This window comes from Phocoena phocoena, chromosome 1 (genome assembly GCF_963924675.1).
Source record: "Phocoena phocoena chromosome 1, mPhoPho1.1, whole genome shotgun sequence".
Taxonomy (NCBI): Eukaryota; Metazoa; Chordata; class Mammalia; order Artiodactyla; family Phocoenidae; genus Phocoena; species Phocoena phocoena.
This window is the reverse complement of record NC_089219.1, coordinates 147,525,321-147,547,431: the sequence shown is the minus strand read 5'-3', so window position 1 is coordinate 147,547,431 and position 22,111 is coordinate 147,525,321. Positions and strand designations below refer to the sequence as shown.

Genomic DNA, 22,111 nt, shown 5'->3' with positions numbered 1-22,111 from the left:
TGATATAGCTATGCTGATAACTCAAGTTAAAATCACATTTTCTTTGATTATTCGGATGTTGCAGGCAAATGTAGGAAACTATTAGTATGAATTATTATCCAGAGAATTGAATCGATTTTCCATTTCACTTTACTCATGTAAGCATGGCCTAAATCATTGGGTGAGAAGTATTCCTAGCAATGAACTGCATTTAAAACCTCAATAAAAAGTCATTTTTATCTAATGGCCAAACATACCTAACAATAATAACAATGATTCCTTATATGTACATGGGTTCGCAATTTACAAGCATCTCCCTATTTGTTAAAAATATTTCACCTGCTCAATTTTTCCCCCAAGGTGGGAACCGGTCAGAAAAATGAGGAACCTAGAGCTCAAAGGACTTGATGGAGACTACACAGTTTAGGACTCATGAGTGTTTATTCCATTACATCCAGTGCTAATCTTTTTGTGCCATGAGCCTCTTAGGGAATTTGCAGAAGCCTTTGGACCCCTTCGCAGAAAAGTGTTTTTAATTGCATTTTAGAATCACCATATGATTACAAAGGAAACCAATTATATTAAAATACAATTATCAAAAATAAAAATATTTTAAAATGTTTGATACGGTGATACATGGGCTCTTTATTAATGCATTAAACATCAATATACAGTAGCAAACCTAATAACTACCACAATTTCAAAGATATTGAAATTGATATATCTGCAACAACTGTACTGTGATATGCAAAAGGTTGTGATTCCTACTGGTGACAATTTAACTGGCACTGCTACATATGAGACCTTGGATGTCCCCAATAAATAGTACGCCAAACAGGATGTGGTATTAGAGTTTTGAATGGAAATAGTTATTTGACCGGTTTCTGGAGTGGTTCAACAACTCTTGCTGGGTTGTGAAGAATGAGACAGAGACCTTGGAGTGGCTACATGTTGGACTGGGGTGCAGGGTACCATCATTGGAAGGTCTGGAACCCAAGCTAAGCTATATGTATCCTAGAGCCAGAAAAGCTCCTTCATGAAGTGTATGTGGCAGTGGCATTTATTCATTCAAGAAGGATTGAACCAGGAACTGAGTGGACCTTCCTTAGCAGCTTGATCCTATCTTCAGTTATTCAAAAGCCAGTCATAGGGCTTCCCTGGTGGTGCAGGGGTTAAGAATTGGCCTGTCAATGCAGGGGACACAGGTTCGATCCCTGGTCTGGGAAGATCCCACATGCTGCGGAGCAACTAAGCCCGTGCGCTACAACTACTGATCCTGCACCCTAGAGCCCATGAGCCACAACTACTGAGCCTGCGTGCCTAGAGCCTGTGCTCCGCAACAAGAGAAGCCACCACAATGAGAAGCCCGCGCACCACAACGAAGAGTAGCCCCCGCTTGCCATAACTAGAGAAAGCCCACATGCAGCAATGAAGACCCAACGCAGCCAAAAATAAAATAAATAAATTAAAAAAAAAAAGCCAGTCATAAAAATCCAAGAAACACGCATCCTGATTATTGGGTTAGGCTTTCAGGACAGGGACATATATTCTACTTCTACTCATACCATTTCTTCTCCCAAAAATCTTGGTCAATTCACGTGCGTGTGCGTGTGAAAGTATTTCTATAGATTTTGTTTTTTAGAAGTTACAGATTTACCAAAAAATGAGAAGATAGTACAAAGAGTACCTGCACTTAGTTTCCCCTATTATTGACACTTACGTTAGTGTGGTACACTATTACAATGAATGAACTCACACGGATACATTACAATTAACTGAAGTCCATCATTTAATCAGATTTCTTTAGTGTCCACTTAATGTCCTTTCCTGATCCAGGACAGCACACTACATTTAATCATCCTGGCTCCTTAGGCTCCGCTTGACTGTGATAGTTTTTTAGACTTTCCTCGTGTTTGATGACCTTGACAGTTTCAAAGAATACTGGTGAGGCAGTTTTAGAATCCCTCAGTTGGGATTTGTCTGATATTTTTTCATAATTGGATGGTAGCGATGAGTTTGGGGGCGGAAGACTACAGAGATAAAGTTTCGTTTTTATCACGTCATATCAAGGGTACATACTATCAGCGTGATTTATCACTTTTAATGTTGACCTTGATCACCTGGTTGAAGTAGTTTTTGTCAGGTTACATCATGGTAAAGTTACTCTTTTTTCCTCCTAACAACTCAATTTTTACATCTCTGTAATTAATTACTAAAGAAAAAAAAATAGTTCCCATACAGCATGTTAATCTAGTCCTTTATAGAAGCATAGACGTAGAGGAGATTTGGGGAGATTAGTTAGCTCAGTTTCTGGGCCCAAGCCATCCTGCACAGATGGGTTTCTGGCTGGCCTACTTTTAAAGATAAAAAAGGAAGGGAACTCCACAGTGAGAGAATTCTGAACTCTTGACAGTTGATGTTCTACAGCTCAATCAACAAATAAGTAGAATGTCCTCACCATGTGCAAGCTGCCTAGATATGTGTGTAGCTCCAAGGCCTTTACACCATCTTAAATCTTTCTTGGAACAAGTTGGTATATATGTAAATAAATATATGAGTGCAGAGACAAATGACTGAATAAAATAGAATGCAATATAACATAGTGGGAGTCAGGATGAAAAAACTCTAGTGAGCAGCTTTAGACTCATAAAATCTAAATTTATGCTCTGGGCCCACCAGATTGAGGCATACAACTTTAGACAAGTCACTTGACCTTTCTAAACCTCAGTTTCCTTAACTGTAAGATGGAGATAATCACACCCGCTATTAACAGCTGTACAAATCAAATAACATACAGAAAGCATTGAGCATGTAGGAGGCCCTCAGTATACTGTGCCTATTCTTACTATACAAGGAATAAGTAAGTGATCCCACTTTAGAATCGCTCGAAATTAAATGGGATCTGTTTTAGGGGGATTTTCCTCTGCTGAAATTGAGTTTAAGGGATGCACACTGTATATTCTTCTTAGTTTTCTTCCTGATTTCCACCTTCCTCCACTCCTTTCTTTCTCCCTTTTTTTTTCAGATTTCATTACCTCTCTGCTGCTCCCTTACACTGCTGGAGGCCTCATATCATTTCCCACTGCCAAGCCCCCATTACACTGGTATTTCTGAAGCAGCAGAGCTTCTTAGTGCCTGGTAAGAACTGCTTCTGCCCCAGGTAGTCAGAGAGAGGCAGAAAGCTGGAGAGAAGGGGGGAAATGTTTCTGTGCCTCGGATTCCTGTGTGTGTTTATTTTGTTTTAAGTGGTCGCTTTGCTGATCCTATTACTGTAAAGGGTAATGATATTTGGGAATAAAAGTCTATGAATAAGTAATGATAATAGAAGTAAGAACCAGAACTGTGGGGTATAAAGCGTGTGTTTAAAATAGGCTGTCATTTTCAACTCTGCCTACTAAGCTTTTTCCTAGACTGAAAGACACAGACCTTCGGGGAGAGAAGCAGGCAGCCTGGGACCCAGTCCACAACCAAAGGGCAACCGCCGCTCCACAACAAACCGGCTTCTCTATTGTGGTCAAACTCTATCTCCACCACCACCACCGGGTTTCTCTGGTGCAGGCAACGAAACATTTTTTTCAAAGTTAGATAACCAGAGCAATAAATGTAAAATGTATTGATTTAAGAATGGAAACTACAGAATGAGGACATTTTAGGGTCTGCTTTGAGAACTTTATGCTTCTTGAGACACAGTTATTCTTCTCGCAGAGCATCTGTGGGTGTGTACACTGCTGTAACAGGAAGGCCACCCAGGGATCCAATTAAAGCGCCGAAATGAGCCAGGCTGAACCATAAGGAAATATGAGGAGAAGAGACTGCAGGTCAGGATGAGGATTCAAACCCTAGCATCTGAGACATCATGCATTTCATTATCCGGAAGACTGGTCAAACCAGCGTCCTGAAACTCAGCACAAATGGCTGCCAAATCCTGGTTCTAGTGAGCTAAGAGAAAACAGATAACTGTATAAGAAGCAAGGGCCCTGTGCTCAAAACACCCAGCCTACCGTCCACGAAGACCAGATCCTCAGACTGCAAGCCAAGACACTACAACTGATGGGAGCGATTGCTCTGGTGCCAATCGTGGCCTCGGATTTATTGCTTTCGAGGCTAAGGTCACAGGCTAAGGCATTCTCCAGATTCTGCAATTGAGCACAGACACGCCACCCTTCCTGATTCCCCCCCCCCCCCCCCATCAAATGCCAGGAGTCTGTTAGGGCAGAACTGCACAAATGGGAAACACCCATCAAATGCAGCAGGAATATTAACTTCGCTAGGAAGCCTTTATATGCCATTACTTTAGAAAGGATTCCTTGTTAGTCCTACCATTAAACAATTAAATTGTCAGAGATGAATTCTGTGCATGTGTGTGCAGAGCGGGCGTGTGCGTGCAGGATGTGTAATTTCCCACTCAGGTGATGTCTGCTGCAGGTCTCTCTGTCTCTGTCTCTGTCTCTCTCTCCACCTCAATTGTATGCTTTTCCCTTTACGTTATTGAAAATAAATACATCTTCCTGGCGGCATAAGCAGTTTTTGTTATGAACTTTGATATGCCTATGCATTTTATATCACTCAGAAACTAGGAATACAACACGAAATGCTCAAAGACAAATTTGTCTTCAGCTATCCCCCTGGTGAAACATGATTCCTTATTCCCCTTTCCTGACACTAGTTATTGATACAGTTTGTTTACTCTGTTGGCATTGTGTACATGGACATTATATGAAGTAGATCGAAATCAAGCTAATGCCTACAGACGGGCAGAATGATAACCACATATTTCCCTTACATTTTCACCCTAATTAGAGCTTTATGCCTTCACAATACTGATTTCCTTCTCCTAGTCTCTGTTATAGAAGGTTTGACCTGTGGAAATCAAACATGCTTGTGAAAAGCACACATATTTCACTTAAACCCAGTATTGATTCGTTCAGTAAAGAGAGAGCATACCACTTAAAACAAATTGGGTAATACTTAATAAATGTAATTAGGGTCACACTTAAATCTCTATAATTTTGTATAGCTTAAAATTTTACTTAATCAGATTACATCCTTGCCTTCGTCAGCTACCAAAACTCTTCTCTGAGGCTTTAATCTTTTAAAAACTGCAAAAAAAAAAAAAAAATAGAATAGCTATGCACCAAGATGAAAAGACCTCTAGAAATTACACAAATATAAGACAAAAGGCGAGTCCGAGAAAATACCGCCAACTCCTCAAGCCCCTGAAAGAACCATGTTGTATAAATTCTCTATGTGTCAATGCAATTATTAGTGACTTAATAAATGCTTCTTGATATGATGACATAGTATCATAAACCTAACCTGCTGTTCTGATATTAAGCCTCATAAAATGTTTAGCTTATCTGTTTTACAACAATGTACTTATCTGTAAATAAAGTAGGAAAGGGATTTTGAAATCAAATTGCAAGTAGCTACAGTTTCTCCACAGACTGCCCCCTTTGGGGGTCTCATTCCCCTTGGTTTATGTCTTTTTTTTTAAAAGGATGACAAAATTGTGAATTTTGGATCCTACCCTTGTTTATGTGGTGAGATTTCTATTCAGGCTTAAGATTAACTGGGGTCCACTCTGCTGGCCAGCTCTGCATCCCCTCCTGCAACCCTGCCTAGCCTCTCCCTGGCCTCGCCAAAATCTGTCTTCAGGATTTAGATGAAACACCGCACCTCTTTATTCAGTAACTCAGACTTCTGGACTAGTGCTCTGGCACAGGTGAACACATGTGTTTAAGTTTTTGGTCAAGAAAAAACTGTACAGGTCCTTGATCCCAAAGGAAGGAAAGGAATATGGGTGGGGAGATCTCCTTGGAAGAAAAAAAAGGAAAATAGTTTAACAGAAAAAGGTGATATACCCATAAAGTATTCATATCACCACTTTTCATTTATCTATTTACTAAATGAATACTGTAAAAAGTTCATATTGTAAAAACTTTAAACCCACCCCATCCCCAATACACACACACACACACACACACACACACACACACTTTGACCATTCCTTGCTCACATAATTCTTCCTTCCGACAACAGCACTGCCATCTTTCCAAATATGAAGATTTAAACCTTAGAGTTGGCTTCTATCCATCCAGTCCCTCATCCCTGGATCACACCATGTAAGCACTTGCCCTTAATCCTCTTGGGGGGTTCCTCCCTCCCCATCTCTGCTTATCCAGGTCCCACCCAACTTTCATGCCTCACATGGATCCATCTTTTCCCTGAAGACTTGGGTTGAATAGTAAGGGTGATGTACACCCAAGCACCACACTCTTGTAGCTAATACAAGATTAACAGCATTAAAAGTGTTTTAATAGAAATTTTTAAATGGCAAAAATTACCAAGTATGTTGGAAGAACATCTCTTTACAAATAATTGGTATACTTACTGTAAACCATTCCTACCTAGTCACTAATATAGGTGCCCCCAAAGAGTACGCTGAACAAGGGATCATATACGTTGTGTGATTTCCATTCAGAAATAATATTTATTGGCTTGTGTTATATCTGAAATCATGTCATTATTAATTACTTTGATTAAAATTTGTGTGGTATTTAGGAGACTCTTACTAAAATACAAATATCCCTGAGAGGAAACACTCCAAGCTTGTTATCAATGATTTACATCTTTTCAGGGATTTTCTCAAGATTCTTTGATGAAATATCAAATCCCTTTCCACCTGTGATGGCAAATCAGTAGACTCAGTCACACGAGGAAGCACAGCATATAACCACTTCTGTGTTGTGATGTCAGGATAGTCAGGAAAGAATGCTGCTACCCCCCATCCACCAACCCATCCCAAATTTCTTCTTTTAAATTTAAGCCAAAAGGGTCTTAGCACACCATTAAATACAAATATCCCTGAAAGAGGTCACACGTTAGGCCAAAACATTATTTTAACCTCTGAATATTATCAGATTCTTCAAGGTGCTGACCCAAGCCTTTCGCTCTTAAACTCCCTGTAATGTCTTCAATTACCTCATCATGTCCTAAGACTTCCACCTCCATAGTTATTGAAATCATCCTAAATTTTTATAATTTGCTCTCAAATTCTATCCTCAGCTAGACCAGAATATTCAGATGTCTGTCTGTTGGACATCTCCATCTGTCTGTTCCGTGAACATCTCATACGCAACATAAGCAGAGGCAACACATTCTATTCCCTTCAAACTTGCCTCTTCTCATTTGTTGTGGGTTCACTTAACCACACGGTAACTCAAGCAGCAACCTCAGAGTCATCTTTCACTCCTCCCTTCCCCACAACCAATCAATGATAATATCCTAAAGATTCCAACACTGCAACATCTCGTACCTGTCTCCTTCCTCATCTCCAGGGACTCCCCCACTGTAACACACACCCCCATTTCCCTTCACCTGGGCTGCTGAAACACCACTCTGCACTATACACTACTCTTCCTAAAGCTGGGCTTTGATTGTGTCATTCTCCAATTCAAAACCCTTTATTCCTCCCCATTGCCCATTAAATTAAAATCAAACTCACCTTGGTTTTCAATGTTTATTAACTTATGGCCTCATCTACCTTCCACTTTCACATGCTTTTTTTTCAACCCCTCTAGTAAAACTGGAATACTCACTGTTGTCTGAAGATGGCTTTAGCTTTCCAACCTATGTGCCTCAAATGGTTTCCTCCACTTGAAATACTTTCATCCATTTTCCATTTCCACCCATTAAGAGCCTATCCTTCAAGGTCAACTTCAAATTTTGCTTTCTTCAATAAGTCCTTCTGGAGTTCCCCACTGCTGGATGTGATCTGTCCCACCATTGAACTCCCATGGCAGCTACTACTCCCTGAATTACTAAATAGTATCATTATTTTTATGCCTGTCTTATGCTATTCACTATACTGACAACTCCCTAAGTCTAGGAACAGTGTCTTATTCATTTCTACCTCACCTGCAATTCCTAGCTCAATGCTCACATATAAAATGCACATAATTATTGAAGGTTTCTTAGCAAGTTTTGATGGAGGATGAAAAAGACAGTAGAGGAGTTCCTGGCTTCTGAAAGGGTGGCTTTGCCAAGAAGTGACTTTACAGGGTTCTGGAGAGCAACTTTACATACTTTGTAACCTGAAGACTATGGCTTAGGACAAGCATCTTGGCAATGGATGGAAATCTGCATTGGCGGAAAGGAGGGCTGGTCCAAAGCACGAGCACCCACCTGGATGAAAACATGGTACTGGGGACTTTCAGTGAAGGCAGGACAGCATGAAATGATTTGGGTGCTTGGGGATCTTGGGAGTGTCTTCAGGTCCTGGAATGCTGCAGGGCAGATAAGAGCACTGGGTCAGAGAATTCTAGAACAGGCAAATGAGTAGGTGATAAAATGAACTGCGTGTTTCACCACTCTACATACACTAGACTAAAGTAGCTCTATTTTAGCCTTGTTTGGGTTTCTGTACATATGTGAAACTGTCCGTTAATTGCTCAGTTAATCAGTACATAATTATTGAGTGCTTTCAGTATGCCAAGCACTGTGCTAGGTGCTGGCGATACAGGGGTGAATAAAAAAGACAAAAATCCCTGCCCTCAAGGACCTTTGTAGTGAGAAGGGATAAGTGATAAATAGAATAAATATATAAAATATAGAACTTACTAGAAGGTGATAAATTCTCTGGATAAAAATAAAATAAGATATGGAGATTAAGTATTAGAATTTTGAGCAGAGTGGTCAGGCTTTGTTAGGAAGGTGATATGTGAGCAAAGACTTGGAAGAGGTGGAGCGTTGATCTGTGCATCTATCTGGGGAAAGAGCATTCCGACAGAGGGAACAGCCACTGCAAATGTCCTGAAGTAAGCACAGGCCCGACATACTGGAGGAACAGAAAGAACTGGAGGTAAGCACAGGCCTGACACACTGGAGCCAAAGTAGCTGGAGACAGAGTGAGGTCAGAGGAGTAAAGGGAGACTTGCAGCCTCTGTAGGCCATTGTAAGGATGTGGTTTTTACACTGAGTGAAATGGAGAGCGTTAGGAAGAGTCTGAGCAAAAACTGACATCATTGGCTATTGGGTTGAGACTGAATGTGGAAAGGACACTTGGGTTGAGACTGAATGTGGAAAGGACCAGAGACTGAAGCAAGGAGGAGGCTACTGCAATATCCCGGGCAAGAGTGATGATGGTGACTTGGACCAGGGTGGTGGCAGCAGAGATAATGAGAAGTGATCAGAGTCTAGAAAAACGTTAAAGGTAGAGCCTTAAGGATTTGAGGATGTATTAGATGTAGGGTGTAAAGGAAAAAAAGGGTCAAGGGTGACTCCAAAGCTATAGTGTGGTTTATTAACTGGAGTGGAGAATATTAAGGAAGGGGGAACAGAGACAATCCGGAATTTGATCTGTAAATCCTCTGATGTCTATTAAGCATCTAAGTGGAGTCTGGAGATCAAGAGAAAAATCTCGACTGGAGATCTAAATTTGGGAGTCATCAGAATATACACAGTATTTGAAGCTATGAGACTGAGTGATTTCCACAAGAGAGTGGTTAAAAGGAAGAGACAAGGTTCAATGACTGGGCTTGAGGCACTATAGCTTTCAGAGGTCACAGAGAATCAGTAAAGGAGACTGAGAAGGAAGAACCAGTAGGGTGGGAGGCAAACCAGGTGTGTATGTTGTCCTGGAAACAGGATATAAGTTTTCAAGGAAGAGAGAGTGATCAACCTGGTCAAATGCTGCTTACAGGTCAAGAAAGATGAGAACCAAGAAAAGCCCTTTGGATTTAGCAACCCAGAGGTCACTGGTGTCATTGACAATAACAGTTTCAATGGAGTGATGGGATAAGAAAGCCTGATTAGAGAAGGTTTGAGAATAAGAGAAGGAATTGGAGAGATTTAATATTAGATATCTCTTTTTGTTGTTAAAAAAGGTTGCACATTTTAAAAAATGCCAGTAATTCCGACTTTTTATAACCCAAATGGGCACTGTGTCCACAGTAATCTGAATACGTCAAATTTTACTTGAGAAATCCCCCTTTCAAATGATAACAAGTTTTTGAGAAATGGGTTTCAGCAGTTTTAAGTCTGGCACTCTCTTTGTTCACTGAAGAAAAACAATCATGGTCTTCAGTGAATTTGCAGCTCAAGATATTTTAAGTTTCATAATCAAACTTTTGTCTTGGAACTTCAAACACACACGCACACACATCCAGGAATGATGACGTCAGAGCTCTCAGGTTGAATATTGCAGCTCATAAATTACATTCATTCATTCCAAATATTTCATTATTGATGCATAGTGAGTGAGTCCTTTCCTTGTGCCATAGCCACCACTTACTCACTTGAAATTTTTCAATGATGTTTCTCATTCCACGGACATTTGACTGCCTCCTCTGCCTGTAGACATTAGTTCGTGTTGTCAACAGTCGGGCCCTGAATTTCTGCAAACATTAAGCTTGAGATTAAAAGTAGGCCAGGGAAAGCTTTCGGTAAAACATGCTAACCTAACATATCTGAACAGGACATGGTCAAGTTCTTACTCAGAACCACAAGGGTGCTGTGAAGTAGAATGATTTCATACTTCTGTTATGATGTCATTTTCTCGTAACATTAAAGCCAAGAGTCCTCCCCACCCAAGGGCAATGCCAGTTTCCCAGAAGGCTCATTTCTCAGAGCCAAGGCTCCAAAGATGCCAATGCAACCCATGCTGATACTTAAGTCTCATGTTTTTCTCAATTTTATGCTTAATTTGCTCCTTTTGGTTTTATGTATTTTGACACAGCTAAGGGTATGTGGGGATTTCCCCATAGTCCTTTAAATGCTATAAAACTTTAATACAGGCAGATAAAAACAATAATAAGCCATGCCTCCAAGCCCTCACATTTAGTTCTTTATTTGAGTTAGGCACTAACCAGTTTTAGACACTTAGATTTTCAAGTACTTGCACTGCTTTAAATGCCCTTGTGCCTTTCCTCGCCCCACCTAAATGAAAATTACATTCTATCCATAACCTGGGTAGGATCTTTACAATACTTAAATTATCATCATAATGGCCTATATATCGTGCATGAGCCAATGCAGTTTAATCTGGTTCAGAATAAAGCCAAGATGGATGCCCAATTCCCAATCCTAGGCATGCAACCCTGAAATGCCTTTTGGAAAAAATGAAATAGTGCTCCTGGAAGTCTGTTGAGTTAGTCTGTTTTCAGCATAATTGCCTTCTCTCAGCTTCCTAATACCCTTAAAACCTCTGAGCGTCTTTAAGTACAAAGTTCAGCAAAAATACCTTCAAAGCAGATTAGTTCTAATTATGTTTAATATTTGTTTGCTGCCTTATTGAATAAACTACATTTGCTTTAAAAAAAAGAAATTCACTTAACTGCATGTCAGTCACCCAAATTTTAAGCGTACAAATGAAATGGAAAACGTTTATTACACAAATTTAATTACAATTCTAAGAAATAAACATGCAAATTAGATAGGGTTCAATTTGCAGATGCTAATCCTCATCCTTGATCTTGTTCCTTTTCTCCCTGATTTTCAGTCTGTGCCTCCTCTTGATTCCTAGGGAGCCAGGCAGCAAGAGGTTTGGTTTTTCACAGTCGGAGGATCTCTGTTTTAAAGAAGTGTTGTATTTAGCACATCTGGCATAGTAGCAGTAAACAAACATTACAGTCTTTGTAACACTTTTGTGCAGGTGCCTTCCCCCCCCCCCCCATTTTATTAGGTCTATGCCTTCCAAGCCTCTGTGTTCATTACGCCTGAAAGGACCCATCTCGACTATGGAGGGGTCCCTAGACAGAAGTTATGAATTAATGTTTCAAAACACAAACTCCAGTTGAGTCCAATATAGGGGGAAATTACTATTTGCAAAATAATGTGATTCTGGGGCTTAAATTAAATTCTTTTGACCAAGGACAGCCTCCTTTATTACTTTTTTATTTCCTGGAGGCTTTCCCTTGAGGCTCCCCACCCAGAAGGAGTTACCAATTCAAGTTGCAGTCTGACCAAGGTTGCTTTTTTATACATATACAGCTCCAGAGGGGCGGGGGCGGGTGGCGAGGGGAGAATAACTGCTTGGTCCTGCAAAGACATCTGTTTCTCATCTCCGTTTGCTGTGGCAAAGGAGAAGAAAGTCTTTTGCAAAGGGTGGGAAAGGCACAGATTTCTTTCTTTCTCTTTTAAATCACACGCACGCACAACAAAAAAGTAAACCAAATAAAAAAAGAGAAGACATCTCAGAAGGTTGCAGAGTGAATACATTATTCGGCTGGAGCCGAGCCCCCAGGGCTGGGGCGGGAGCCCGGGAGCGCGTGGGGTCTGGGCTGCGGGCTGGAGCTGGGCCCGCGTGTCCCCGGGCACCGGGAGGGGAGGGGAGTGGAGGGGAGGAGAGAAGGAGGGAGGGCGGGAAGGAGGGAAGAAGGCAGGGGGCGGGCTGGGGTGAGGGGAAGGCGCCCCGTGTGCTGCCTGAAGAGCGGCGGCGGCGGCGGCGGCGGCGGCGGGAGCAGAGGGAGGGAGGGAAGGAGAGCGGGCGCGCTTGTCATGTTCCTTCTCTCACCCTGGGGGCATCCTGCAGAACCTCTCCTCGGAAATCCACGGGGAAATGGCAAACAGGATTGACGGGTTTCACACGCTCCTCGCTAGACAGAGCCGCTCATTACCATAACCGTCTGCAGCGACGGCGGCGCAGCACCCCAGTCGCGGCGGCGGGACCTGCCGGGACCCTCGCCCGCCGCGCTCCAGCGGCCACAGCCGACCGGGCCGCTGGGCCGGGACCCGCGCGAGTGTGTACCGGCGGCCGGGCTGGCGCCGAGCCCGGAGAGGGCCAGGAGCAGCTCGAGAGCCGCGGCCGCCGCCTTCCGGCTGACCCCGCGGTAAGAGCCGGGCTGGGCGCGGGCGGCGGGGGCGGAGAGGCCGGGCCGGGTGGAGCGCGACAGCCGGTCCCCTCGGGCGTCTTCTGGGGCTGACTGGCTCCCGCGCGCCCTTCCGGCCCCGGGGCTGCTCCGGGGTCACCGAGTGGACGCGCACCGGCCGAAGCGGGACCCGGGGCGGCTGGGGCGCCGGGGCGCTGCTGGGCGCGGAGGCGGCGCGGGCTTTTTTCCCGGCGCTGGCGAGCGCCGCGGAGCCTTTACCCGGGCGGGAACCACCGCCGCCTCTAGGGCTGCTCGCGCTGCAGCCCGCGCGCACCGAGGCGAGTCTAGGGGCGGGTGGGGACCACAGCTCTAGTGAGACCCCAGGGTCCTCGGTGGCCGCTTATTCCCTTGTCCTGGGGGACGGGGGTCAGTAGGAGGGATGCCACCAGGTCTGGACGCCGCGGCGCTTGGTAGGTGGGGAGGGAGGGATGGTGGATGTCAGGAGCGCGCGTTTGCAAGAAAAAGGAATAGCTGCAGGAGCTGACACCTTCTGTCCCCCCCGCCACCTCCGCCCCCGCACTCTCCTCCCAGGCAGCCGAGCCGCGCTGCGGGCGGCGGCGGCTCCTCTGTCCTCAGCTCACCTCCCCGGCGGGCTCGGCTGCTGCCCGCCTGGTCCACGCCTCCGCCTCTCTCCTCCCTGCCTCCCCTCCCGCCTCCACTGCCCTAGCAACTTTCCGGAGTGCCCGGCCGGGACCGCAGAGGCGGGGGGAGAGGCGGCTCCGCGGCCGAGGGTGGCGCGGACACGGCGGGCGCCTGCGGGAGGCACGGGCAGAGTCCTGGCCGCCCGGCTCCAACGGATGCGCAGGGCGATCCCGCAGGCGCGGGCTCCGAGTGGGTTTGGCCGGCGAAGGGGGGAGGGCCGGGCAGGCATCTGCTGCGGGCTGGAGCGCGGGCCGGGGCCAGCCTCTCTAGAGCCCTGCCAACCGCCGTGAGTCATTTCCTTGGAATCCTACCTTTGGTGTTTATTGCCCTTAGAAGGAAACTTGGTTTAAAAAAAAAAAAAAGAAGAAGAAGAAAAGGAAGAATAATCATAGCTCTTATTCTTCAGGAGAGGCGCACGGCTCCAGCACCGTGGAAAGACAACTTGCCTTTGTTCCTAGACACTTGGGATGTTGTTTACTTTCTCCTTCGGTCGGCGGCTTGCAGGGCTCTGCCCGCTTCCCCGGAGAGAGGCTTGGGCTGCGGCACCGACACGCGAGGGTGTGTCAGTGTGGGAACTCGGACGTGGTGTCTGCTGCCCGCCTGCAGGGGGTGGGTCTCTAAACCTCGGACCCCAGTCTTAGGCCTGGGATGGGGAGACCCGGCTCCCGGGCTCGGGCACCCGGGCACCCCCTCGTCTCCCTCCTGCTCAGCAACCGCATTCCAGCCCCAGAACCCGACCTAAAGATTTTGGCCTTTCAGAGCTGCAGCTGAGGAAATGTATTTCCCAGGGCAGACAGGTGTACTGCTGGACTCGTAGAAAAGTAGTATCTCTCTATTTAGAAGGGTTGAAGGATTTCATTCCACCCACCCAGCCCCTTCCACCACCACCACTACCACGAGCTGGACAAGCTGTTGAGGTCTTGTTAGGAACAGTGTCAGGTCAAGGACTTGATTACACCTGGGCAGGACAGCTAAGACCGGCAGTGTCAAAGGTGTATCGAAAATACCAGCCCTTTACTTTCTTGCATTTCAGTATTGGAATCAGACCTCTAACTTCTATAATGCTCTTAATAAAATGTTTTCTAATGATGGATGAAGGGGAGGGGTTGGCAAAGAGTGACCAGGATCGCCTGTTGGATGGAAGGCATCACTGAATCTGCAGCTACCCTGTTATGTGTGCTACTTCTATTAGCATCATCATGGCTCCAAGGAAAGAAGAAGCCCAACTCATCTGGAAAAACCAAGTTGTATAGAAATGCCTGGTAACTTTACTGTGAACATTTGCTGGAAAAACTTGACACTTTAGCCCTTGGCCTTCTGGGAATGCTTGAGGTGTCATTCTACTACATTCCCTTGGCTGACGAAACAGACATGCAGGAGCCTGAGGATAAAAGGTTAGGACCTTTCTAGTTTTTATTTTTTTTAAACACTTGTGTAGACAAAACACACTTTAACACCGTTCTTTTGAATTCACTCACCAATGATGTTAAAAAAAACAAAATTTACTCTATATGTACATCTTTGTGACTCTAGTATTAACAGCACAGAAATTTGTGAATTTCAACTTCTGAACTCAGTAGCAGAATTATAATGTAAATCTCATTGTACTGAGAAAAAATGACAGTTTGGATCTGTACATATAATACAAATAAAAAGAATCATGGTTTCGTGCCCCATACTCCAATATTTCATGAACGTTAAACTTGCCTTCTTAATTTCCTAACATCCCAGTGTAAGTTCTGGATAGACTAGGAAGATTCAATTGCAAAATCTCCTCCCTGCTCCCAAATAATCCCAACTCATTTATTTTTTTATTTGGACTTACATAAATCACTCTTGGAACTCACCTCTCCAGTTTAGGATTTTGTATGTAAAAGTTTCCCATTCAAGAAAAGAAAAACTTACTGAAACTAGATATCATAAAAGGAAAGAAACAGCCAAGATACAAACTATTATGCCATGTTTCAAGTTCAAATGCATGAGGAGAATTTCATGCGGGAAACAATACTAACAAATAGAAACGCTGAAATCCTTAACCAAAAAGCCACAAGGATAAGTCATTAAAATATAAACAAACTCTTACTAACATAAAATAGCACAGGACCCATATAATGTCCTTTTAAACAAAGGTAATTGCTGCCAGGGGCCTGCAAATGCTTCTCTGTCTTATGCGATATGGATTTGTCAACGTGCTTTGACACATAGGCAAAAAAAAATTTCCACGTAGGCAAAAAGCTTGGATCTTATTCCCAGAATCTAGCACAAAGTGAGTGTAAATTTCAAGCGAGAAAATACTGTGGCAGTCAATGAGACAGGGGCTACCGACTCTGAGAAAAAGCTATATAATTCATGTGCTCCTGGCAATAGCACTTCCTGATACAGTTGTCTCTTAGATAAGTTAAGAAATTGGACCATTTCATAAGAGTCTTCCAGGAAATAAATACTTGGTTTGGATGTCGAGTTTGAGGGGTGATAGAGTGGCTTAGTTCGTGAGATCAGTGTGGTCTAAATTTCTTGATTGATGACTCAAAGAACAGAATAAATGGCATGTCCGACCATTTCTTTTTAGAGAATTAATTGAACCTTTTTTATTCTCTTGAAATAAGGTTTTCTAATAAGTCCTTGCTGCTGCCTCTTTGGAGGGCATTTTAAAAGGGGGTAGGTAATTTAGCAGCCCAAATCAGCTGGGTCCTAATTCCAGCCACTGACCTGGACACCTCCCCTGCATGTCGGAAGGCCTGACTTACTTCTTCAGTGAGGTTGGGACAGAATTTCAGGTCTCAGAGAGGAGTCTGTGTGATGGAGTCATTGCTGCCAAGAGCTGCTCTGTTAGCCAGAAGGCCATTGTTACTTAATGAAGCCCTTCCCCTTGCGCCTTTCCTCCTTTTACCTGGAAGTGGACCCTTGTTATAACATGTAGGTAATAATAGTCTCCCACGAGACAATAGTATATTCCACTCTTTCCCCCAAACATTACAAGCTGTATAATTTGGAGAAGAAAGCAAGAACTAGACCCTTAGCGTCTATTTGAAAGACAATCAATCTTCAAGAAAGCAGGCCTGTCATCACTCTTTGTGACAGTTCTTTAAACGGCAAAGTGAGATAGTGGAGGTTTGGGTCTCGTAAAGGAATTGGTGGATAATAAGGCACTGAGGCTGCTCTGCAGTCACCACTGATCTGTGGCCCGGAGGTCTTCTGGCTTTAGATCCTCTTCTCCTTTGCACTCACTCTGGACCCCACCTTGAGCCCTACTTAGGACCAGGTGAAGACACTGAGCCCCCAGGGAAAGGCCCCCACCACCCAAGGTGCTGAGGAGCCCAGGGCGCATCCCAAGAGTAGAGAGGCTCCCAGTTTCCCCACAGACCCTAGGGAAGGGCGTGAACTGGACAGAAGCGCAGTGGTGTTTTGCCTCTTGGAAAGTTTCTGCCTTGCCTCTGGGCTTTGCGGTGTAGAGTTGTCCGCTGCCTCTGGCCCTGAAGCCCTGGCTCCTGTTTAATATTCCGCCTGCTCCGTTGATGTTGTGCTTGGCTCCTGTGGGACTGCAACTCATGGCTGGAAACTGGAGCCAATTTTCTGTCTTCATCTCTCAGTGTTTTGACTGGAGGCAGATCCAGTTCAGGCCAATCAGGGCTGGTGGAAACAACTACCAAGTGTGTCTCTGTCTGCTTCGCTTTGGGAGAAGAAAGTGGAGAGAGCCCCAGAATGCTGTAGAGGAACTGGCCCTGCAGAAACAGAGGAAGAGGGGGCAGCGGGCAGCGGAACAGACTGAACCTGAGAACATCAGTAGGGATTCCGGGGAAGATTTCTGTCTCCTCCTTCCTTTTCTTTTGATTGATTAGCGGATTTCATCAAAGGAGACTCTCAGGGGATTGACTAGAAAATTGATTTTGCCTTATTAATAGAAAGACAGTGGCAAGGGTTTTGGCCTTGCCTCTTAGCGGTACATTTTCTGCGGGAAGGTCAGGAGGAAAATGTGTTTAGGAGGCAAAGCAGCTGTCTGGAAGAGGGCTGAGGGGAATCTGAGAACAATAAGAAATGGGGTTTTTAAAGATCCGCCCATGAAATGCAGATTGCTGAGCACCGAGGCTGAGCTAATAGCAGCAAGAGAGTTTGCTGAGGTTTTCTTTGAAAAAATAATAAAATGTTTCAGGGCAAAGGGGAGGACTGAGACGTAAAAGTTTCCCAAAGCAAAGGAAGAAGGAGCCAAGGCCATCCCCTGGCTTGCTCTTGATTAGGGCTGTTTTCTTTTTTTTTCAGATCTGAGGCTGTCAGAGATGACTCTGGTTCTGTCCATGAATAGATTCTGCGAGCCCATTGTCTCGGAAGGAGCTGCTGAAATTGCCGGGTACCAGACACTATGGGAGGCTGACAGCTACGGAGGTCCAAGCCCCCCAGGGCCAGCACAGGCTCCTCTGCAGGGAGACCGGGGAGCTGGTCCCCCACTGGCAGGTACTGCCCTTGACCTTCCTCTGCTGCCCTCTGCGGCCAGACTGATGGGCAACGGTGGTGTCTGGGGCGCCCTTCTGAGCTGAGAGAGCTCGTGCTCCAGGGACGTCCCAGGCTGCCTGTGTACCGCTCATAAGTGAGCCCGAGGCTCCAGGGAAAGGAGCAGGAGTGATGTTAATTGCATTCAAACCTGAGTTTCCATGTGCTGCTGCTTCGGGTAAAAGTCAGGCATCTGTATTTTTAAGAGAACCAAACCAGATCTTGAAACTTCAGTTTGAGTTTCAGTTTTCTACCTTCTGGAACTGTATGGTTCTCTCAGAGCTACACAAGCCCTGGTGGGCTTGACAATGAAATCTTTATCCCATGAGACATAAAGGGATCTGCACTTTGGGCCAGCAGCTATGTGGCTCTTCTTTTTATTAAGCGTGCAATTGGCTTTGGTATTATAGGAAAAAAAAAAATTTTAAGCTCAGAAAAAAATATGCTCTCCCTGATTCTTTATTCTTATACTTTAAGGTGAGTTCCTTTGGATTTTTGTGTAGCAGTAGTGATTGGAAGAAAACCAAAAACCTGAAATGTAAAATGAGTACTCGTTGAAGTCAGATTTGCTAAAAAGGATTAAAAGCTTGCTCTTTAAAAATTAGACCCTATTTTTATTCATGGTTGATATGTTACATTTTTGAGAGCAAAAAGGACTTTTGTTACCCTGAATTTTAGTTTTAAATTTAAAAATTTAAAATTTTATATTTTAAAAGAAAGAATGTTATGACTCCAGTGTGCAGATAATAATGTGCTTACTTACTGAGAGCCAGTAATATTTAAATGTTATTTGGTTATTAGTCCTTACAGTTAAAGATATATACATTTGAACAGTGGTGTTATATTACCATGGGTTTAATTAAATAATTGGAATAAATACTAATATTATTTCAGAGTTATTACACTACTCCCCTTTATGAATGTTGCTGTTTGCCTGTGATAGAGTTAAGATTCTGAGTATTTAGTAAGTGCTGAAATATGTCATTTTCGTCTATAATTGTCTAGAAATCCTTGCCTAGCCTGGGTCACAGGATTCCGTATGATAGTAACTATTAAGACTAATGTTTATTTTTAATCACCACATGTACAGACAAATACGTAGCCAAGTTATCTTCTGAAAGGCAAGGCAAGGAAAGTATTTTGTTTGGAGAACCTCTGGCAAACCGCATGTCATTTGTCGTATCTGATTTATTACCACAGGATCACATTACAGGGGAATTTCAAATCCTATAACAACATCCAAGATCACATACTTTAAGAGGAAGTATGTGGAAGAAGAGGATTTTCACCCACCACTCAGCAGCTGTAGCCATAAAGTATGTTTTTTTTAATAGTCATTATTTTTATTAAGAGTTTAAGATACTTAGTAACAGTTGCTTGATCCATTTCGAGAAATTAAGTTGTCCCACCCAAGCAATGAAAATGAGCCACTTCTCAGCAGAGCCATATCAATCGTTGTCACTTTTTTGGGTCCTGTGTTATTTTTCACAAGTATTTGAAGAAAGAGCCAGCAAGAGCTCCTCTGCCCAGAAATAACAAAATTATATAATCTGAAGAATGTCTTTTTTACTAATGATTTCATTTTCTCAAGTTGCATTAAGGGTCATGATGACTGGTGCTTTCACGTGTGCAGAAATGCACCTGTTCTTTCCTGACCTGTTCCCCGTATCTGAGCTCCAGCTACCGTGGCCAATGCCACACGTATGTGCCTACATGGGGGTGGTCACCCAGGGCTTTTCCTCACCTCTCAGCGGGGGACTCACCATCCTTTGAATGTGTGCATGAAAGTAAGAAACGTCCTTCATGGTGCATTCATTACACGTTTCATTTGTTAAAAAATATAATTCATTCCCAGGAAAAGACCAAAGCTAACTCTTTTGCATGTATAAGAAGAAAATAACAGGATTGGGAAAGTGCACAGAAGTACGAAACTGGCTATCTAAGCTTTTGAAATACCAGTTCCTTTTCCTTATGGCTGCCTTCCTTCAAAAACAATCTGCTGGTTTAATCGAGGAGAGGATAACCCAGACCAGAGTTTTTTGAAACTCAGAGAAGAATTTTAATTTTTGAATCATCTTCCTCACTTGTTACTCCCTCTCCCCCACTCCCACCCTTTAGATGTTGCTTTGACTCTGCTCATAAAAAGTCATCAGCATGCATTGGCGGGTGCTGGGCTTTCCCCTGCATTTGTAGTTCCTCCGTTAGGTCAGCTTGGGCTGGTTTAATTCACAGCTCCTCAGGTTGGCTTTTTTTTTTTTTATGACCTGGAAGAGCTAGCCCCCAGGACACAAGCATTTTAAGTCCTTTTTGATTTCTGTGTTGTGGCTTATAGCAGTTTTCCAAATTGCCGCTGGGTTTGTAGCAATGATCACACAGTGATGGTATCACACAGCTCAGGAGTGAGTCGTCTGATTCCCTCTCTGCATCTTTCCTCCTGCCCAACACCAGAAAAAGCCTACTTTGGCCCTTCAACCAACAGTTCCTTTTAGGGTTTGAGCCTCATTCATTATTTTTGTGCCTCTAGCCAGCAAAGATAATTGCAAGAATGAAACCCAGAAAAACAGCCAGAGAGAGCCATGAGATCTGACAGCCAGATCTCATGCCCCTTGATGGCTGGGCCAGGGTCTGAAGTATACTTACGATGACCTGCATGTTGGCATACTCTAAAAAGCATTTATTGACATATAATATATATGTGTCACATAAAGACCCAAGTGTCATAAGAGTCCAGCTTGATGAATTTCACAAAGTGTGAAATAGTCATATAACTAACATCCAGATAAAGAAACAACATAACCAGCAACCCAGAACCTTTCCTGTGTCCCCTTTTAGTCACTACCTCTCTGCCCTCCAAAGAACCCCCTCTCCTGACTTCTAACAGCATAGATTAGTTTTGTGCATTTCGGCATCCCCCTCACCGAGCCATTAAAGAGCAGACATCCTGACCTGTCCCTGCCGAGTTCTGCATTGTGGCTGGATTCCCCAGTGCTCGACATCACCAGTGAGTCTGCTGGGAAGGGGAGACATTAGCAGCCCCTGGGACAGCATCTCTAAATAAACCTGGGGAAACAAGATCCCAGACTCCCAGACTCAGAAACTGCCAAGAGAGAAATGTGCTGTGATGATATTTTAATATAGACCATTTCCTAAGCTTTCTCTTCCTTTTTTGATTTTTAGACCATCTCAATCTTTGAGGAACGAGCCCACATCCTTTATATGTCCTTAGAAAAGCTAAAGTTTATCGATGATCCTGAAGTGTACCTCCGAAGATCTGTCCTTATAAACAATTTGATGAAAAGGATCCATGGAGAAATTATCATGCAGAATAACTGGTGCTTTCCTGCCTGCTCTTTCAATGGCACCTCTGCCCAGGAGTGGTTTATGGCTCAAGACTGTCCTTACCGGAAACGACCTCGGATGGCCAAAGAGGAGTGTGAAAAGTTTCATGCCTGCTGCTTGTACCAAGAGTGTGGTGGTCACTACCTAAATTTACCCCTTTCTGTCAATGCTAATGTCGGAAATGCCTCCACCACTGCCTCTTCCTCCTCCTCATCTTCCTCTTCCTCTCCCCCTCTGCCTTTGCCGAGCTGTTCCCACCAGGTGGATTTTGATGTAGGCAGTGCGCCTATTTACAAGGGTGATGGCCAGATACCTGCCAATGAAATCTTTGTTACTAATGTGAGGTCACTTGGTGTCCAGGAAAAGGCCAAATTAAACGAGAAGGCAAATGATGACACCAACAGGGATGGTGGCCCCCTAAGCCATGAACCTGTGGGAAATGACCTTGCTTTTGAGTGCAAAGGCCAATTTTATGATTATTTTGAGACTGGATATAATGAAAAGAGCAATGTAAGTGAGTCGTGGAAAAAGTCCTTAAGGAAAAAGGAGCCTTCACCAAGTAACAAACTGTGCTGTAGCAAAGGAAGTAAGATATGAGCCGTCTTCTCCCCGAAACTTTGACGCACGCACAGCATGATCAATTAGCTCTCATAAATTGTATTTTGAATGGATTTTAGAGTTTTGTACAACTGATACAATTATGCCATGAACATGCCATGTCATTTTCATGCCTGGAGAGCAGATTGCATAAAACACCTGTATAGTAGGCATCGGCGAGCTACTTATAAATGTGGTGACGT

At 44.0% G+C, this 22,111-nt stretch overlaps 1 protein-coding gene across 1 annotated transcript; it reads left to right on the top strand.

Annotated features, from left to right (window-relative positions):
* The first annotated feature begins 17,761 nt into the window (after positions 1 to 17,761).
* SERTAD4 (SERTA domain containing 4) lies at positions 17,762 to 21,908 on the top strand. Its single transcript, XM_065896589.1, has 3 exons — positions 17,762 to 17,936; positions 19,173 to 19,288; positions 21,150 to 21,908. The coding sequence occupies exons 1-3, from the start codon at positions 17,762 to 17,764 to the stop codon at positions 21,906 to 21,908; spliced, it is 1,050 nt and encodes a 349-aa protein (XP_065752661.1).
* The last annotated feature ends 203 nt before the right edge of the window (positions 21,909 to 22,111 follow it).

Coding starts and splice junctions, on each gene's coding strand:
- SERTAD4 (XM_065896589.1), top strand. CDS start 17,762: ATGACTCTGGTTCTGTCCATGAATAGATTCTGCGAGCCCATTGTCTCG. Junction 17,937..19,172: donor AGCTGGTCCCCCACTGGCAG/GTACTGCCCTTG, acceptor TTATTACCACAG/GATCACATTACAGGGGAATT. Junction 19,289..21,149: donor TCAGCAGCTGTAGCCATAAA/GTATGTTTTTTT, acceptor TTTGATTTTTAG/ACCATCTCAATCTTTGAGGA.